Source organism: Cotesia typhae, unplaced genomic scaffold, assembly GCF_013202065.1.
Source record: "Cotesia typhae breed Kobodo isofemale line unplaced genomic scaffold, CoteBio_Ctyphae contig_23, whole genome shotgun sequence".
In the NCBI taxonomy this organism is placed as follows: Eukaryota; Metazoa; Arthropoda; class Insecta; order Hymenoptera; family Braconidae; genus Cotesia; species Cotesia typhae.
Window position 1 is genome coordinate 2,696,834 of NW_027423729.1, and position 17,864 is coordinate 2,714,697.

Sequence of the window (17,864 nt, forward strand, 5' to 3'; positions counted from 1 at the left end):
CATAAAATTCGAGATGAATTAAAAATATTAATAATCCTCCACTCGCTCTATTCTATAATAAAAAAACTAACATGATCTATCATACAAATTAAATTTTAATAACGATTATAATATTGAAATTTATTAACATCAAGAAATTCCTATCTATGAATAAACAAATAATAATATTCATGGATAAAAAATATTTCAAATAGTTAATAATAAAAATTATTTAATATTTAAATAAAAATAAAAAATCTCAAAGTAAATTGATTAAAAATTCAAACTTTTCCCGCGCAAAAATAACAAATCGCGGGAACTTTCAAACAAAGCGATCTTCCAATACACTATCAATATTAATTGACCAATCAACGACTCTTGTCACAAAGAATCTTTGCGCGTGCGTAACAAAAGCAACGCTGCGTCTTGGCTCTTGATTTTTGTTTCGCATTTATATACGATTCATATACTTAAGTGACACGTGCGGTCACATTCGCGATTCTTTTATTCTTGGATAAAAACCTGTTGCATTACATATTATCACGTCTTCTTAGAACAAGTTAAGACTTTTTCTTCGCTATCGCCATAACAATAATAATTGTTATTATTTCAACGTTACTATTAAGTAATAATAATCCACAGTGCAATTGAAATAAAAAAAACCATTTCGCTTTTGTTTTTTTTTTTATCTAGTTGATCTAGAATATTCTGGTCAAACAGAAGCGATTTTGTAAATTAAAGCACGTGTACGGGCTTCATTTATTTGAGCTGCATTGAAATATCTATTTTTCTTTGGTAAGTATAATTAAATTCATTTAATGGGTGCGGTTTTTTACATTTAAAAAAAATTTATTACGTCGGATTTTTTTTTCCTCTGATTAAAATATTTTTTTAGCTTTAATTAAATTTATAATTAAAAAAAATTTTTTTTCTTCTTTTTAATAAAAAATATGAAGGTAAAGTCAATATTCAACTTTTTTTTTGTTGAATTTCTCTAACATTTTTTTTTTTCTGTAGATCACCGGTGTTGTATTTATTTGTACGAGATTCTAAGTATTGAGGTGAGAAAAAAAAAGATTTTTAGCATTCTATAGATAAAAACCTTTTGTAAACACATATACATACATAAATGTATGTACAGGAATAATAATAAAATAAGTTTTCAATGTCATTTATCTAAACTCAACACAATGGCACATAAAAGTTAAGCTGTAAACATAAGACTAATAAATTCTATCGTATGATAAATATTTTAGTAATAAAATATATATTATATATCTGTATATATAAATACTCATATATTAGTAATTAATAAATTACTAAAAATGAATTTATTATACTTAATATTATTTAATATTAATTTATTGCTATTGGAATTTATGTTTATGTATATATTATTTATTTACTATTATTTTTTTTTATAGTTACGTGTTTGATACACGGTATACAATATACGAGCTGGTATTTGTATATTATCAGAGTCGAAAGTTTATTTGCAAAGAAAGATGGTGGTCTCATCATCAACAGTATCATCAATAACCGAAACCGAGACCCCGGTGCCGCGTAAACCGGCGCTTTCGCTCGAGGGTCGAGGAATTTCGCCGGGAAACTACCGACTTGTTGGATGGGATTTGGACACGACTGGAAAAAAATTAATTGATGAGATTTGTCACTTTGCTGGCTACACTAACAGCTCTTCATTCACTCAGTATGTAATGCCTTACAAGAACATTTCACCGCCGGCATGTAAAAGACACAATTTAAAAATTGTTAATGTTGGCAAATACCGGATTTTGAAAAATCTCAACACACACAAGGTAAGTACTTGAGAATTATTATATTTTGTAAATAGTTGATTAATTAAATAATCTTTTAATCATTTGTTAATAATCAAAAAATTATTTTTATGATAATAAAATATTAGGATTTAATAGAATTAAATTCAGAGAGAAAATATGATATTTGATGTCTAATATTTGCTTTGAGAAATAATTCTTCAAGTAACTTTGAAAAGCTAAGTAAGGTAATTTAATATGAAAATTAAATCAGTAAATTTACTGAGCCGATTAATATTATCTGATAAAGTTTATACTTTTAATTAACGCTCATTTGTTTATAGTAGTAAAAAAAAAGAAAGTAATGAAGAATTACTCTTATTTATTTTTATTACAACAAAATTATAATTTTACTGTGAATAAATATAAGAAGCCGTAATATCAAATGAATATTTGCTGAGTTAGTCATCAAAAGAATTAAAAATAATAGATAAAGTATTAGAGAAATTTTAAGCAGCTAGTAGTAAATTCACCGAATAATTTATGAATAATAACAATGATTAAATGTTCACGTGCTCGACTTGAATATTATTCATTTGAATAAAATTATTTTGAGGTAAAATTTTATTTTTTAACTAATTTAATCTATCAAATTACTTGATTAGAACGTATTTTTTTATATTTTGTATAGATAAATAAATAAAAAACATTCGTAAATATGTCATTCAAATATTCTAAAGTCTTTAAAATCTCTAAATCTCTAAATCAATAAAGCTATTTTTACCTATTTAATTAAACAAAGTCAGATAAAATCATATTTTCTGTATGTACAAAAATATTGTTAATAATTAAAATCAAATTTGAAGCAAATAAATTTGAATAATAATTTGATCTTAATTTTCCAGGCGCTGAAAACAAAAAGTGAAATTTCAGCATTGACCAATTTTTTGGAATGGTTAGAGAAAATCCAAGGAGACGCTAAAGATGGTGTTATTCTAGTCCACCACGAGCCACGTAAATTTATTCCCTCACTTGTTTTGTCTTCATTGATAAAGTTCAAGCTCCTTGAACGATTCAAGAAGACTGTCAAAGGATTTCTCAACGGGTATGACGTTGCCAGTTGTAAATGTGCCAGTACATTGCAGTCTTTTTCGCTGAGAACCTTGTCTCAAAAGCTGCTGAATCAGGTATTTAATATTTAATAATTCATTTTATAAAAATACTGAAATCATTTTTTTTTTTTTTTTTTTTTTTTTAAGTCTTTGACTTATCTTTTATAAATAATATCTCTTTCTTGAATAAAAATTCTCATTTATTTATTTATCTGCCAACAGGAAGACAACCAACTGGATAATGCAGCAAATCGAGCACGACTTTCATTACAAATAATTCAGCATTTAAGTAACGGAGAAGAAAACACGGCGACTAGCGACGGCAAAGGAGACAGTGATGCTGCTTCAAAAGCAACCGTTGAATTTATACGTGGATTCGTGACGTCAGTTGAGACTGAGGAAAATGAGTATGAAGTACTAAAGCAAGTACTGAAGCGTCAATTCACTTTGAAGCCGATTTTCAAACCTCTAATGACTTCTAGTCGTCGTGAACGACAATACGTGACTCCACTTCGTCGATTACTTGCTGAAGCCGAGATTGATTATGAACAATTAAAGGTTCGTCTAATTTTTAAATATTTACTAACTTTGAGTTTTTTAAACATGAATAATAATAATAATTTTTTTAATATTAAAATTTGAATTAAATCTTTGTGATAATAAATTATTGAAATAAATTATTACATTGCAGAAAGTATGGGAAAGTGATAAAATGAAATCAATGGATGAATTGATCAAAAAGAAACTCGCTAAAGCAACAGACAAAGAAAAATTGGACCTTTTGGTGATCCTGGAGGGTCACTTTGATCCAGAAAAAGAGCCAAAAATCAAAGTTGAAATACCGGAGGTTAAAAAGAAGAGAAATTCGTCGAAAAAACCACGTAACAAGGATAACGAAAACGAAAACGAAAAGGACAAGGATGTTAATAAGAGTGTCTCGGAGACAGAGAGTCCAGACACAACGACGATGCTCTCCCCGGAAAAAATAAAGACTGAGTCCTCATCCGATGCTACCGAAAATGAAGAAGCTACTTCTCCAAAAAAAAACTAATTAATACACGTTTCACTAATTACTTGTATTAATATATATGTGCCTTACTAGCAGTTAAGAGATAGTACTATCATTTATTTTTACATCAGCTCGCGAAATACTCCGAGATAAGTTTAAAAGAACAAAATAATGCTCATGATAAATATTAATTTAGTTGATACTCAAGTAACGAGTAATTTAATTTTTGCACAAAGACTTTATCTATTATTTAAAAGTTATTTTTTGTTTAGCATTATTCCAAGTTTATTATTTTTTTTTTTTTTTTTGTTACTACTTCGTACTAATTATGATAAATAATTAAAAACCAGATAACTTATTGGTTAATTATAAGTTTAGTGATCGCAAAAGTATTGCTACGTATTAAAAGTACTTAATTTGTTTTTCACGCATTTATTTAATGATTAAATAAATAAGGATACGGGTATGACGATTCAAATTAAATAAATAATGATAAGGATTGTAATGGAAGGAGGATATTATTTTGATTAATAGGTGTTATTATTAAATACTAATACCTGGCGATGATAAATATCTAGTTATGTGTTGGATCTCATTGTATTAATGAATTTATTAATATAATAAATCATTGATTGAAAAGCAGTTGCATTAATTATCCAGCTTATTGTCAGTATATTTCATTCAGTAATTACCCTTAACCAAGTGGTTTAATCGTAATAATAGTTTAGTCTTAGGATTAAATTATGGATTCGTAGTTATCGAGAGGAATTACCCTGAAGGAGATATATAGATATATATAATGTATAATATCCATCGAGTAGACCAATGGATACTTGGAATTGTGCATCGAGTCCGGTATAATGCAAGTAGTGGTGGTACTCGGAATGTATATAATGAACACCAAGGTTAACATTATGCACAAATACCCAAAGTATCATCAGAGTAATTTTATTTTTAACTTTTGAAAGTATTTAAATTAATGCCGCCGTAAATAAATTTAACCAAGGTATAATCTGATTAAAAAATCAGTAAGTTAAACCGGTTTTGTTAGCTTGCATTTAACTCGGAATTCTTTTACTAAAATAATTGTGTTTGACGAGAAAGGGCTAATTGTAACGACTTTTTATTCTAGTTAAGTGCCCAAAGTAAACTGCTGCTGGAGTTTCATTACTTTAATCAGTTGTCAAAGAGTTGGTGAGACCAATTAGATAACGAGATGGGTCAAGCTGCGTACAGCGTCTCTGGGTAAGTTTGTTACTTCATTTTAGTGATTATCAATTAACTAGCTTTATTTTTTTTTCTTCATTATTCATTTTCATTTTCAAGTCATTGTTTATTTGATTAAAAAATTTAATTGCAAATTTTAATCATGAGTTATCTGTAAAATGTTGATCAAACATCAAGGATCAAGTGCAACAATTTCGTTGGGCATCATTTCGTATTCGATTATTTAAATAATCTTTTAAAGCTATCCTTGACTAAAATTTCCACTGGGAAATTTAACTTGAGCGTGTAATATCAAGTTCAAAGGCCTCGAAATTCTCATTAAAATTGATCGGTTCAATAGTGACAAAATTTAATTTGCTTTTTGTTAATTAAATATCTATAACAGGGACTCCAAAGGATTCGTCGAGTTTACTATCAATGGCATTAGTTTTAAAGGTGAGAAAAACAATATGATATATTTTTTATGAACGTGCATATAAATTTATAATAATATGCTAGTAAATTGATTTGACTCTGTAACGAGATAATTTAAAATTTAGCTTGTCATTTAGCGAGTAATGCTCGGGTAATCAGTAAATACAAATTATACTGTAATTTTCTCGACGAAATATTTGCTACGCATTAAATAGAGGTAACTAGCCATGACGATAAATTACGTCAACAGGATATTATGATCTGAATAAAATATAAAGTATTTATTTTATAATTTTCTAGAAATTTTTTTCTGAGAAAATTTTTAAAAGCCGTGAAAGATATTTTTTTTTATAATCAATAAAATTATTTTATCGCAAAAAAGGGTGAAATTTATTTTTTTTTAATCTACGTTATTAAATTGTATTAAAGTTTTTAACTATCATTAAATCTGTTAATATTTTTCTGAGGTATTTAACATTTATTAGCAATAATTTTTTTACCGCTCGCATTTAATAACAAAAGTATTGAAACCGCAACTTTTTAAATAATAAAAAAAAAGTAATTACCGAAGACAAAATAAACAATAATAACTTTTTCATTATAAACGTGTCGAGGAAAGTTAATAATTTATTGAGTTATCTATTATAATTATCACTGTTACTAAATGAAAGTAAAAACAATGAGATTATAAAATAAAAGCACGAGTGTAATGACAACTCGAGAGTAATTTACATTGATATCACTTGAGCTTTGTATTTTAACGATATAAAAAAATTAATCAGTAGTTAAGAGAAAAGAAAAAAGTAGAATTAGATTGAATAGAATAAAATTGAATTGAATCGAATCGAATCGAATCGGAGCGGATGAAGAAGATAAAAAAGCTAGTGTCTATTATCTATTTTTATTTCAGTGCAAGAGAATATACCACCCGAGACATCGTTGAATGTTTTTATCCGAGAACACGCGAAGCTGAGGGGTACAAAGTCAATGTGCCATGAGGGTGGATGTGGTGCTTGTATAGTCGCTGCTGAGATACGCGGTGAAACACTTGCTGTTAACTCATGTCTGGTCCCAGTCCTCATTTGCAATGGGTTGAGTATACAATTAATTAATTTAAAAGTAAAAAACAAATCATTCTTTTCTTCTCTCTTATTCTACTTTTTAAATTAAACCTACGGTAGGTAAATTTTTAAAATTAAAACTAAAAAAATGACTTTAGTCTACAGAGAAGTAATTAGAGAATTTGATCTGACTAACGCGGCAGAAAAATAATGAACCAGAGCTACCTAAGCTGGATCTAAACCTAGATCTTGGCTTGACTCGTTGAGTCCAACAGAACCAGAAGGTTCATTTTTGACGAATCATTTAATTGGATGCGATAGAATTAAAAAAAAATTTTCTTTATCTGCTTTTAATCCAATTTCTCTTAAATTAATGATTATTATTGTTATTATTATTATTATTATTATTATTATTATTATTATTATTATTATTATTATTATTATTATTATTATTATTATTATTATTATTATTATTATTATTATTATTACATTAAATTCAAATCAATGATAACTAGCAACATGCAGTCACTATATAATCGCCAGGTATTACTAATTTTAAATAAAAAAATATAGAAAATCTATCCCTTTAGAATCTTCCTGAATTTGATTAAAAAAAAAAAAATTAATTTTATCATAATTACGCGGGAGATAAAAATTTTCTTAATCTTTTCACTATGTAAATAGTAATAAAATATTTTTTATAAGTCAGTTTATGATTAATATCATTATTGATAATTTTTTATTAAAGAAATATATTTTGCCAGGTGGAAAATCAAGACCGTCGAGGGAATAGGTAACAAAAAAATAGGTTATCACAAGATTCAAACGGCACTCGCGGGAATGAATGGCTCGCAATGCGGTTATTGTTCGCCTGGCATGGTCATGAATATGTACAGGTACGTTTGTATAATTAATCAAACGGGCAATCCACATCTGTAAATATATAATAATAATAAAAATGCCATGCCAATGGCAATTATCGAAATATAAAAATAAATGATAAATAATTATATTTGAATGATAGCTTACTGCAAAGCAAAGAAGAATTAACGATGAAGGAAATTGAAAATTCATTTGGAAGTAATATTTGCCGGTGTACCGGGTACCGAGCGATTTTAGATGCCTTTAAAGGATTAGCCGTTGATGCAAGACCTGAGCTAGCAGAAAAAATCCACGACATCGAGGTAATGGATCCAGTTATAACTCGAGTTATTACTCCTCTATAAATATACCCGCCTGATAATAGCCTCGCAGAAATTCTAATAATATTATTTAAGCGCATTTTATATTTTCCATTATCAAGCTAATTAGAGCTGCTTATGATGGGAATCCTTGATGCGCTTACACAATTGATCCGCCGAAGCGAACAAGAAGTTTGTTAATTAAGCATTAAATCCAGTGCTTATAATGAGCTTTTAGTTTCAAGATGTAATATCAATTTTAATCTGTCACGTTTTTATACGGCTTTTGTTTATTGAGTGTAATGCTGGATGTGTAAAATTAATTTTTATTTTAATCACAATCTACGTAACTTTTTAATTACTGAAAAAAGTTACTTTTAAAGAAGACATGTCGGCAAAGTTTAAAAATTTAATAATCGATCGCTAAAACTTTGGAAATTTTAACTTCAATAATTGAACTATGATCAAATCAAACTTGTAATTCCATTATATTTCTATATTTGACTAAATGCAAATATTTATTAATTTAAAATTTAGGCACAAATATCTTATATAATCCTGATGAAGCATATTTATATTTGATTGAAATGAAATAATTTAACCATACAAAGGGTGATTTAGACTGTTGGAACTTTAGAAGCTAACAAAGTTTTAAGTTACCCAACAGAGCTCAAAATTATTCAGATTACCAATATATATATATATATATATATATATATATATATATATATATATATATATATATATATATATATATATATATATATATATATATAATTCTGATCATATACAGGAATTGTATAAGCTGAAGATGTGCCCAAAGTCCGGAGAACCTTGTAAAGGTAGCTGCATAAATGTAAGCAGTAGCAGTGAGGAAATGCCGGAAATGCCAACAAAATTGAGCGAAGTTCACATAATGGCGATGAATAATGTACAGTTTCACAAAGTTCTATCTGTTGAGGGTCTCTTCAACGTCTTTAATAACAATCCGAATGCAACTTATGTATTAAACGGCGGCAACACCGGCCACGGTAAGGCTACTGTTTTTATATATAAAACATGTTGATAGTTGATAGTTGTTGCGGTGGTGACAGTAGATGATGTTAGTGGAGTATATATAGAGTATAAGAGAGCTGAGGGCTCCAGAGCAACTAGGGGAGAATTATTACTGATTATTATTATTATTATTATTATTATTATTATCAGTATATACAATAATGGGTACAAAATCAGTAGATACAGCAATTAGCTGGGCTTGTAGATGTTATACTTGAGCTTTAACATCGACACGAGGATCCACGATGTGGTGATAATAAAGGATCGATGATACTAACATGTTACGAGGCTATTGTATTTGTGTAGATAGCATTGTATATTATGTCTGTCCGCAGGTGTTTACCGACTGGAGAAGCCGCAAATATATTTGGATTTGAATGACGTTGCTGACCTACATCGCGTCGAGAAAACCGATAAAATGCTGACCTTCGGCGGGAATTGCACCCTCACTGTTGCCAAAAACACCTTCAAGAAGTACGCCACCGATCCCGGGTTCAAACATTTGCAACACATGGCTAATCACGTCGACCTTATTGCCAGTGTCGCTGTCCGCAATGTTTGTTTCTTTTTATTTACTATTAAGACTGGGGTGTCGAATTATTTTTTTTTTATTTTAACATATTCAACAAAAAATAAGATTGATTAAAAATTTTAATATCAACACAGAATAATTTAATTAATTATTTAAGAAAAATAAACAATTGATTTATTTTGAATAATTAAATAATTTACTATTTTACATAATTAAGAAGTTAACTTCTTTGTTGTTAAATTATTTTTTAAGAAGTTTAAGTATTTTTTTCTTAAATAGTTAAAGTTTTAGATTCCATATTTTAATAAATTTTAGACAGAGTATTTCGGCTTAATTAATTTGTCTTCAACGTCTCGTCAGAGAAACAAACATCTAGCTGATGAGAATCAGCTCTGTCACAAAATATCTATCATTATAGTATATATTAAATATTTTATCTTGTCTATTAAAATTTCTTCTAACATCCGATGTTTATGTTTACGCTTTTAATGGATTAAATAAAATGGTTTTGATAGTATATTTAGTATATAATATAGAAAGGGGGATAAAGAGAAGTATATGAGTACGGGTACTTGGTAGATCAAGATATGGGGTTATATATTTAGTTTGTTAATGAAAGAAAAGCAACTAGGGGTAGTAACGCGTGTGTTGGTATTTCTGTGGTCTTACAGATAGGAACGTTGGCTGGAAATCTGATGATAAAGCACAAACACCACGAGTTTCCCTCGGATTTGTTTCTGCTACTGGAAACCGCCGGAGCCGAGATACATATCCGTAAAATTTTATATCATATTTCATTACTTTAAAGTTTCTGTTTCACGTGTCCACTAGCATATGAGACTCATAAACGATTCAATGATGCAGTTTTCATGCCAAAGGATCATATTAAATTTACGTCATTCGTTTTTTGTTTCGGACCAAAATTTAAACGGACCAAACTTTTAAAACTCTCTTATATTCATTTTAAAGTTTAAATTTAGTAATTGCGCGTTTACTTTACTTTATATTTAATATTGTAGTATGTTATTGAATAGAATTGAATATTACTTAATATATATTTGCATTATGTGAAGTAATTTGAATGCTGTAATGAAAATTTTAATCGTTCAAGTATATTTTAGCTTTATGATACCGACAAAAATGAAAATATTAAGCTCCTTATATTTTTACTTTAAGCAAAGTAATATTGAAATTAAATTTTTGAATATTTTTTTTGTGAATTTTTAATAAAGATATTTTATTTCTTTTGAAACGTTAATTAATATTGTTTGTGAAAAAACTTTATTATTACATTCATCATTTAATAATTTGTTGTTCGACGTCATTAAATTATTTAAGATTGTACACGTCAATAATGATTATTTTAATTCAGGGATTTATGTATAAATCATAATAATATTAATATGATCCGATGGTATAAATAATGCAACATTTAACTTGATATTTTTAATTTTTTATGAGCGTTGTGGGCTGCCGTTAAATAAAAAATCCCGAGATAAAAATGTAACTATTGATTTATTTTTTAGTTGAATCACCTGGGGTTAAAAAAAAAGTAAGCCTAATGGATTTCCTGAAGATAGATATGAAACACAAAATAATATACAGCATCGTTCTGCCAGCGTTGAAGCCGGAGCATGTGTATCGATCTTATAAGGTACAGTAGTAACTTAAGGAAATGGTTTGTGCTGTTATGAGTGTAGCCGGGGGAAATCCTTTGCATTTACTGGCTACACAAATAAATGAACACAGTAAATGTACATACCAGATAAACATATATATATATATATATGGGTATACAAGGTTTGTACAACAGACCTACATACACATAAGCATCTAAATATCATTCGAATATATATATGCTTGTGACCGTTGGTGTATATTTAATTTGTTTCAAAACAAATTGAAATTCCACTTGGTAATAAATCGGCTAATTAATGGCACAGTAATGTTACGAAATAATTATTAATTAACATGATTAATAATTATTATTGTATTAAATGTATAGGTAATGCCGAGAGCTCAAAATGCACATGCTCATGTAAATGCCGGATTTCTATTCAAACTCGATGCAAGAGGAATTGTATTAGAGAAACCCAATATTATATTTGGAGGAATTCGACATGATTTTGTGAGTATTTTTGATTTTATTTCAAAAAAATATTCATTTAAATAAAAAAAAAAATTATTTAAAATTTGGAAAAACAACCAGAAAAAAAAGATAACATTTTTTGATAGCCATTAAGTCCGGCAATAAATTTTTTTTTTCCATAAAATCATTTTTTGAGTGAATGTTGAGACATTACTCAAGTCAAGTCTTTAAATTTAGTCGTTAAAATATTTATCACGAGATATAAATAACAATAATAAAAATACATGTCAAATAAAATGAAATATTACGTAAAAAAGTCTGAAGAGTTTTATCTCGTCTTAAGCCGTTTGACAAATAGTAAAACCTCTTTCAATACTATATATCCATAAGTATATTGATGACATATTTTTTACAGTTGCATGCAACATCGATGGAAGATTTTCTTAATAGAAAATCGCTTTTTGACAAAAATATCTTCAAACAAGCCTTAGACATACTTGACGCGGAATTGAAACCAGATCGTGTACTGCCCGATTATACGCCAGAGTTCCGAAAAACTCTATCTCTAGGATTATTTTACAAGGTACTATATATAACTCATCTGAATATTATAAAAGATATAAATTTTCCTTATTAGACTAATTACGTAACTGATACAACATTTCCGGATAAAAGAAATTCGATCAGATAAAAAGATTTTTTTATGATTACAGTTCGTTCTCGGTTTATTGTCGGAAAATGTTAGCGAGAGACTACGAAGCGGTGGCTCTATGATAAAACGTGATGTATCATCTGCAAGACACGATTATGACATAGATAAAAATATGTGGCCAGTTAATAAACCCGTACCGAAAATGGAATCCATTTACCAGACGTCTGGAGAAGCTCAGTATGTTAACGACCTACCGCCACAATCTAATGAAGTTTTCTGTGCATTTGTTCACGCTGAGTTTGCGGTTGGGGTTGTTGAAAACATTGACGCCTCTGAAGCTCTGGTATACTTTGGTTATAAAATTATTTGTGATGATTATTTGATTGATTAATTGATTAAATAATTGTTTTAATTTAAACAGGCAATGGATGGGGTTGTGGCTTTCTTGACGGCCAAAGATGTTCCCGGCAAAAATCTTGCAATTAATGGGGAAAACAAAGAAGTTTTATTAGATCATAATGAATTGGTAATAAATAATATATATTCTATGATTTTCCAAAGATTATTATTATCTTATTATTTTTATCGTTGTTATCATTACTTAGATATAATTCAATTTCATTAATATGATTAAATATTTAATACCCTGCAATAGGAAGGTAATTATAAGAGATTTAAATTCAATTATAAACACTGTATTCATAAATTAAATTTAAATAGGATTTTATTTTCTTTATGCGAAAAGAATAGGCTTTACCTTTTTTTACTTAGTCGTTCATATTTTATTTTTATTGAAGTTAAGTATGGATTATGTATATTATTTATATATTTTTATCAAAGTGCGACACTGTCAAATAATATTTATATTTTAGTTTTATATCCTTTCTCAGTTGAATATAAATTGACTTTTTTTGTATACAAAAAAAAAAAAATCATTAAATTTCTAGCTGAACTTTAAAATAAATAAATTCTTTGAACTGTACTCCAGACAATTTCTGTAGAGAAAAATATTCATGTACAATTCGTACTTGACCTATTAATTAATTAAAAAAAAAAATTTCTTCGTTATAACTTTTGTAATAAAATTTAATTATTCAATTCAGCTATTTCTAGAGAAAGAAATTCAGTATTCAGGGCAACCGATCGGCGTAATAGCGGCAACAACCTACGCACGAGCTTACGAAGCCGCTAAAAAAGTTAAAATCACTTACTCCGAGACGGGAAAGAGAAAGCCGATAATAACAATAAAGGATGTGCTGGGATCTGCGGACAGCTCAAGATTATTGCCAACGATTACAGTTCCTGCAAAGTCAAAAGGTACTTTTATCAATTGCCTATCAATCAATCAATCCATCACCCTATCGGTAAATTAACTTAGCCATTTAGAATACCAATAACGAACCTAATGACTGACATTCTGAGATCATCGATTTTACTAACGATCAGAAATTTGAATTTTTTTATTTCTATCAACAACCGATATAATAAAAAAATAATTATCGCACGTAGGTAGCGATATCGCTCACGTTATAAAAGGAGACATAGAAATCGGAGGACAGTATCATTACACAATGGAACCGCAGTCGTGTGTTTGCGTTCCAACAGAAGATGGAATAGATGTTTACCCGACATCACAATTCATAGACCTTACGCAAGTTTCAATAGCTGACTGTCTTGGTATTCCTAACAACAGGTAACTGAACTATCAAATGTATATTAATATTTGCGTAAAGACCCGGAGCAAGAGCTTCCAAACCACAAGATCAGCTTTCTGCTTCAACTTATACTTATCCGCTTTTACCTCATCGTACTGTTCCTTGTATACATCTCGTATCTTAGCTTCGTAATTGTTAATCCTCAACACAAACTTCCTCAGGAAATTAATTCCTCTGCCGTGGGGTATTCTGAAATCTATAATCTCCAATAACTACTAGCTGTATAACCCAGAGCTACATTAATTGTTACCAATTATGTGCTGTATCGTTTATACATATCTTATTTTTATTTTTAGTTTGTATGAGAATTCATTATATGATTTTTTAATTTTTTCTAATTATGAAAATATTTCTTAAAAAATTTTTTCGTTAATTCTAAGCAAAAGCTTGATGCAATAATTCATAGAAATTGAAGTTGTCGAATTAGTCGAACAATTTAGCGAATTGACATGAAATAACTGGTATTTGTCTATCTACAGGGTCAATATTAACGTACGAAGACTCGGTGGTGGATATGGCGCCAAGATATCCCGAAACAATCCAGTCGCCTGTGCATGTGCGGTTGTATCATATATATTAAATCGTCCAGCAAGATTTATAATGTCTATTGAGAGTAATATGATGTGTTTGGGTAAGCGCCCGCACGCAAGACAAGAGTACGAGGTCGGCGTTGACGCCCAGGGTGTAATACAATATCTCAACAGCACTAGTTGGCATAATGCCGGCTGCTCCTGGAACGAATTCTCATCAGTCTTAACGTTTCAACATATTTACACATGCTACGACGGATCAACTTGGAATGTCGGAGTCGTTGATGCGATGACTGACGTCCCCTCTAATACTTATTGCCGCGCTCCAGGTTTTAATTACTATTATATTTATTAATCTTAAGGTTACCTACACTTTATACTGGTCTTTTTGAAATTTAATTGTTCCGAAATTGAATTTCGAATTACTCTATTCAATTGCTGAACTTCAAAGGAGATATTGTACTCTACTGACAATACAAACGTTTGATGTTTAATATTGAATGTTGTTAAACCCCTTGCAGGTTCTACTGAAGGAATTGCCATGTCTGAGAATATTATGGAACATATATCCAGAACATTAAATAAGGATCCTATTGAAGTAAAGTTGAGCAATATGAATGCTCCGGATAAAGAAGTACTCAGTAAAATGATTGATGACTTAAAAATGTCTTCTGATTATGAAGCGCGAAAACGTAGTGTACGACTTTTCAATACTGTAAGTAACTATATTAATTATAATCTTTTATACCTTTAGGAGAAGAAGAAAAACTTTGTCTAAGAGTATTTGTATATCTTTCCTGCTCTCTCTTATTCTTTAAAATGAAGGGATGTGACTTTAAAAACTCTAAATTTCTAAAAAAATAATAAACGAATTGACGGCTTGGCCTAAAAACCTCGTAAGAAATACAAAAACAATTTCTGCACTCCAACTTTGAATATTGGAGTTGATAATGTTAAATTTATGAATAAATATAATGAAATCAACAGGAAAATCGATGGAAGAAACGAGGACTATCTTTAGTACCAATGACATATCCTTTCCATCCATTTGGTCAGTTTCATGCATTAGTGTCGATATACGCTCGAGATGGTACAGTCGCTATTATACATGGTGGCATCGAGATGGGTCAGGGTATTCACACTAAGGTAATGAAAGCACTATATAGCCTGGTGTTATGAAGTACGAGGTTACCCGGAAACTACTACCAGCTCGGGATAAAGCGAATCGAAGATAATCCTCTGTAAATGTTATACAGGTTGCTCAGGCTGCTGCTTATACACTGGGCATCGATCTGGAAATGGTTAACGTCAAACCCTCGAATAACGTTGTCGCTCCGAATAATACAGTCACCGGGGGAAGTCTCGGAAGCGAAACTTGTGCTCGGGTAAACATTATATATAATATCCTGCTTGTATTTATTTTATCCGATTTTAAAATTCTCTATCCAATCTAATTATTTATATTTATATTCATATTATTGGGTTTTTTTTTCTTTCAGGCAACAATAGATGCATGCAAAGAATTATTGGAGAGATTGGAGCCGATTAGAAAAGAAATGGGAAATCCTTCGTGGAAGGAGCTTGTGTTTGCTGCTCACGCTAAAAATGTTGATCTTGTTGCTCGATGCATGTAAGATAATTATTTGAATTTAAAATAGATAAATTTAATGTTTGATATAAAAATCAAATATTTGGTGACATATACACAATTGTAGAATTTGATCACTAAATATTTAGAGGGTGTATTTGATGTTTGATACTGTGTACATTGATTGGCCTTAACTTAACACACGATACAATAGCTATTCATGAATCTAGGGTTACCAATGGTCCCGAGCATGGTTATCCAATCTACGGTGCTAGCGTTGCTGAAGTAGAGCTGGATTTGTTAACGGGACAACACTTGATTCGACGAGTCGATTTATTGGAAGACGTTGGCATCAGCATGAATCCAGAGATTGATTTAGGACAAGCAGAAGGCGCATATGTAATGGGGATCGGGTATTGGACTAGCGAGGACCTCGTTTACTGTCCTAAAACCGGGCTACTAGCAAATCACCGTACCTGGGTTTGTATATCTTTTTTTCTTTTTTTTAATTTTTTTTTTTCCGAGGACTTTAAAGAGTTACAAAAGCATTATCCTGTTATTTATAACCGCAGAATTATAAACCACCTGGTGCTAAGGATATCCCCGTGGACTTTCGTGTATCCTTTAGACGTAATGCACCAAACCCCACGGGAGTTCTACGATCCAAAGGTATATTACTCTAGCTTTAAATATTGTTACCAAAACGTTTGAATTATTTATTTTATCGTTTCAAGCTGTTGGGGAGCCACCATTATGCATGAGTTACGGTATAGTATTGGCCATACGTGATGCACTAGACTCGGCTAGAAAGGATACCGGTAATAACGATATTTGGTATCCTCTAGGTCAGTTTTTATCGCTATTTTATTATTATATATTACTTTATTTACTTTTCTTTTAAAGTAATAAAACTTTTACTATAATTTAAAGCCTTAGTAATTAGTATGGTCAACGTTTTATTGAACTAATAAAACTAGGGCTCTTAATTATTAATTAAGAAGTTTGCTATTCATTTATTTAAGCTCCCAGGTATCTACTGATGGATTCGAATCCAGTTAAATAAATTTTAATCATTTTTAATAACTATGACTTTAAAATTAATAATTTAATAACGATTTTAGGATAAAATCCATTTATTTAATTTACAACAGAAGTTTTTAATGATTTTATCTATAGATACCTCGAAGAAGTTTAAATAAATAAATAAATCGTAATGAAAGTAACAGATATTTGAAATGTTTTGATTGAATAAACGATAATTAAATTGATTAAAAAAATTTATTTTTATCTGCTACTTCCACGTTTTAAAAATTCAATTTTTAACTAAAAAAAAAATTTAACTGACTTACAGATGGACCGGTGACAACTGAAAAAATTCTTATGACAAGTCTGACGTCCAAGGAAATGATGGTCCTGTATTAGAAAAATAAATCTAGTATTAAAAAATAATTTATATTTAGTTACGTTATCTTCAATAATGATAATAATTGTTATAATACTTGCATTGGGATCAAGTGTACTGTAGTCATAAAAGGGATTAATAAAATATACTGCTGCATTAAATTATTAATTGACATTAACTATAACCCTAAAACACTTGCTACAAATTATGTATTACACAACATCAATATAAAACAATAAACTAAATGAAACTTCAATTAAAATATTAATACTCTGTGAATACGAGTTAATTATATTGACCTGCATTGAGATCGTTCGAATATTTTTATTACCGACGCTTATTCTATTTCCTCGTTTCTTTTGTTTCTGCTATTGTTGTAAAATTTCTAAATAATTGCCTATTTACATTCTTTTTTTTTATTACTATTTTGTAATAAAAATTATTATACATGAATCATGTAGAAAGTTTTTATATTTTTCTTTATTTCTACCAATTTCTACAAAGATATTTTTACGACCGTCGTTATTACTCGGTGCCTGCGG

The 17,864-nt window shown here is 29.4% G+C and overlaps 2 protein-coding genes across 2 annotated transcripts; both read left to right on the forward strand.

The window, feature by feature from the left end:
* Positions 1-444: 444 nt before the first annotated feature.
* Positions 445-4,517, forward strand: Exu (maternal protein exuperantia). The gene is made up of 6 exons (XM_074238722.1): positions 445-774; positions 997-1,040; positions 1,404-1,796; positions 2,660-2,941; positions 3,089-3,424; positions 3,558-4,517. Exons 3-6 carry the CDS (start codon positions 1,485-1,487, stop codon positions 3,915-3,917), a joined length of 1,290 nt encoding a protein of 429 aa, XP_074094823.1. The 5' UTR covers positions 445-774; positions 997-1,040; positions 1,404-1,484; the 3' UTR covers positions 3,918-4,517.
* A 134-nt stretch (positions 4,518-4,651) lies between these two features.
* Positions 4,652-17,820, forward strand: LOC141524711 (uncharacterized). Its single transcript, XM_074238721.1, has 25 exons — positions 4,652-4,881; positions 5,008-5,120; positions 5,488-5,537; positions 6,427-6,607; positions 7,342-7,473; positions 7,602-7,761; positions 8,552-8,789; positions 9,150-9,370; positions 10,018-10,120; positions 10,873-11,000; positions 11,352-11,474; positions 11,851-12,018; positions 12,149-12,430; positions 12,509-12,613; positions 13,191-13,404; positions 13,597-13,780; positions 14,282-14,661; positions 14,854-15,047; positions 15,320-15,478; positions 15,589-15,717; positions 15,832-15,962; positions 16,151-16,400; positions 16,493-16,589; positions 16,655-16,765; positions 17,272-17,820. Exons 2-25 carry the CDS (start codon positions 5,092-5,094, stop codon positions 17,340-17,342), a joined length of 3,840 nt encoding a protein of 1,279 aa, XP_074094822.1. The 5' UTR covers positions 4,652-4,881; positions 5,008-5,091; the 3' UTR covers positions 17,343-17,820.
* Positions 17,821-17,864: the final 44 nt, after the last annotated feature.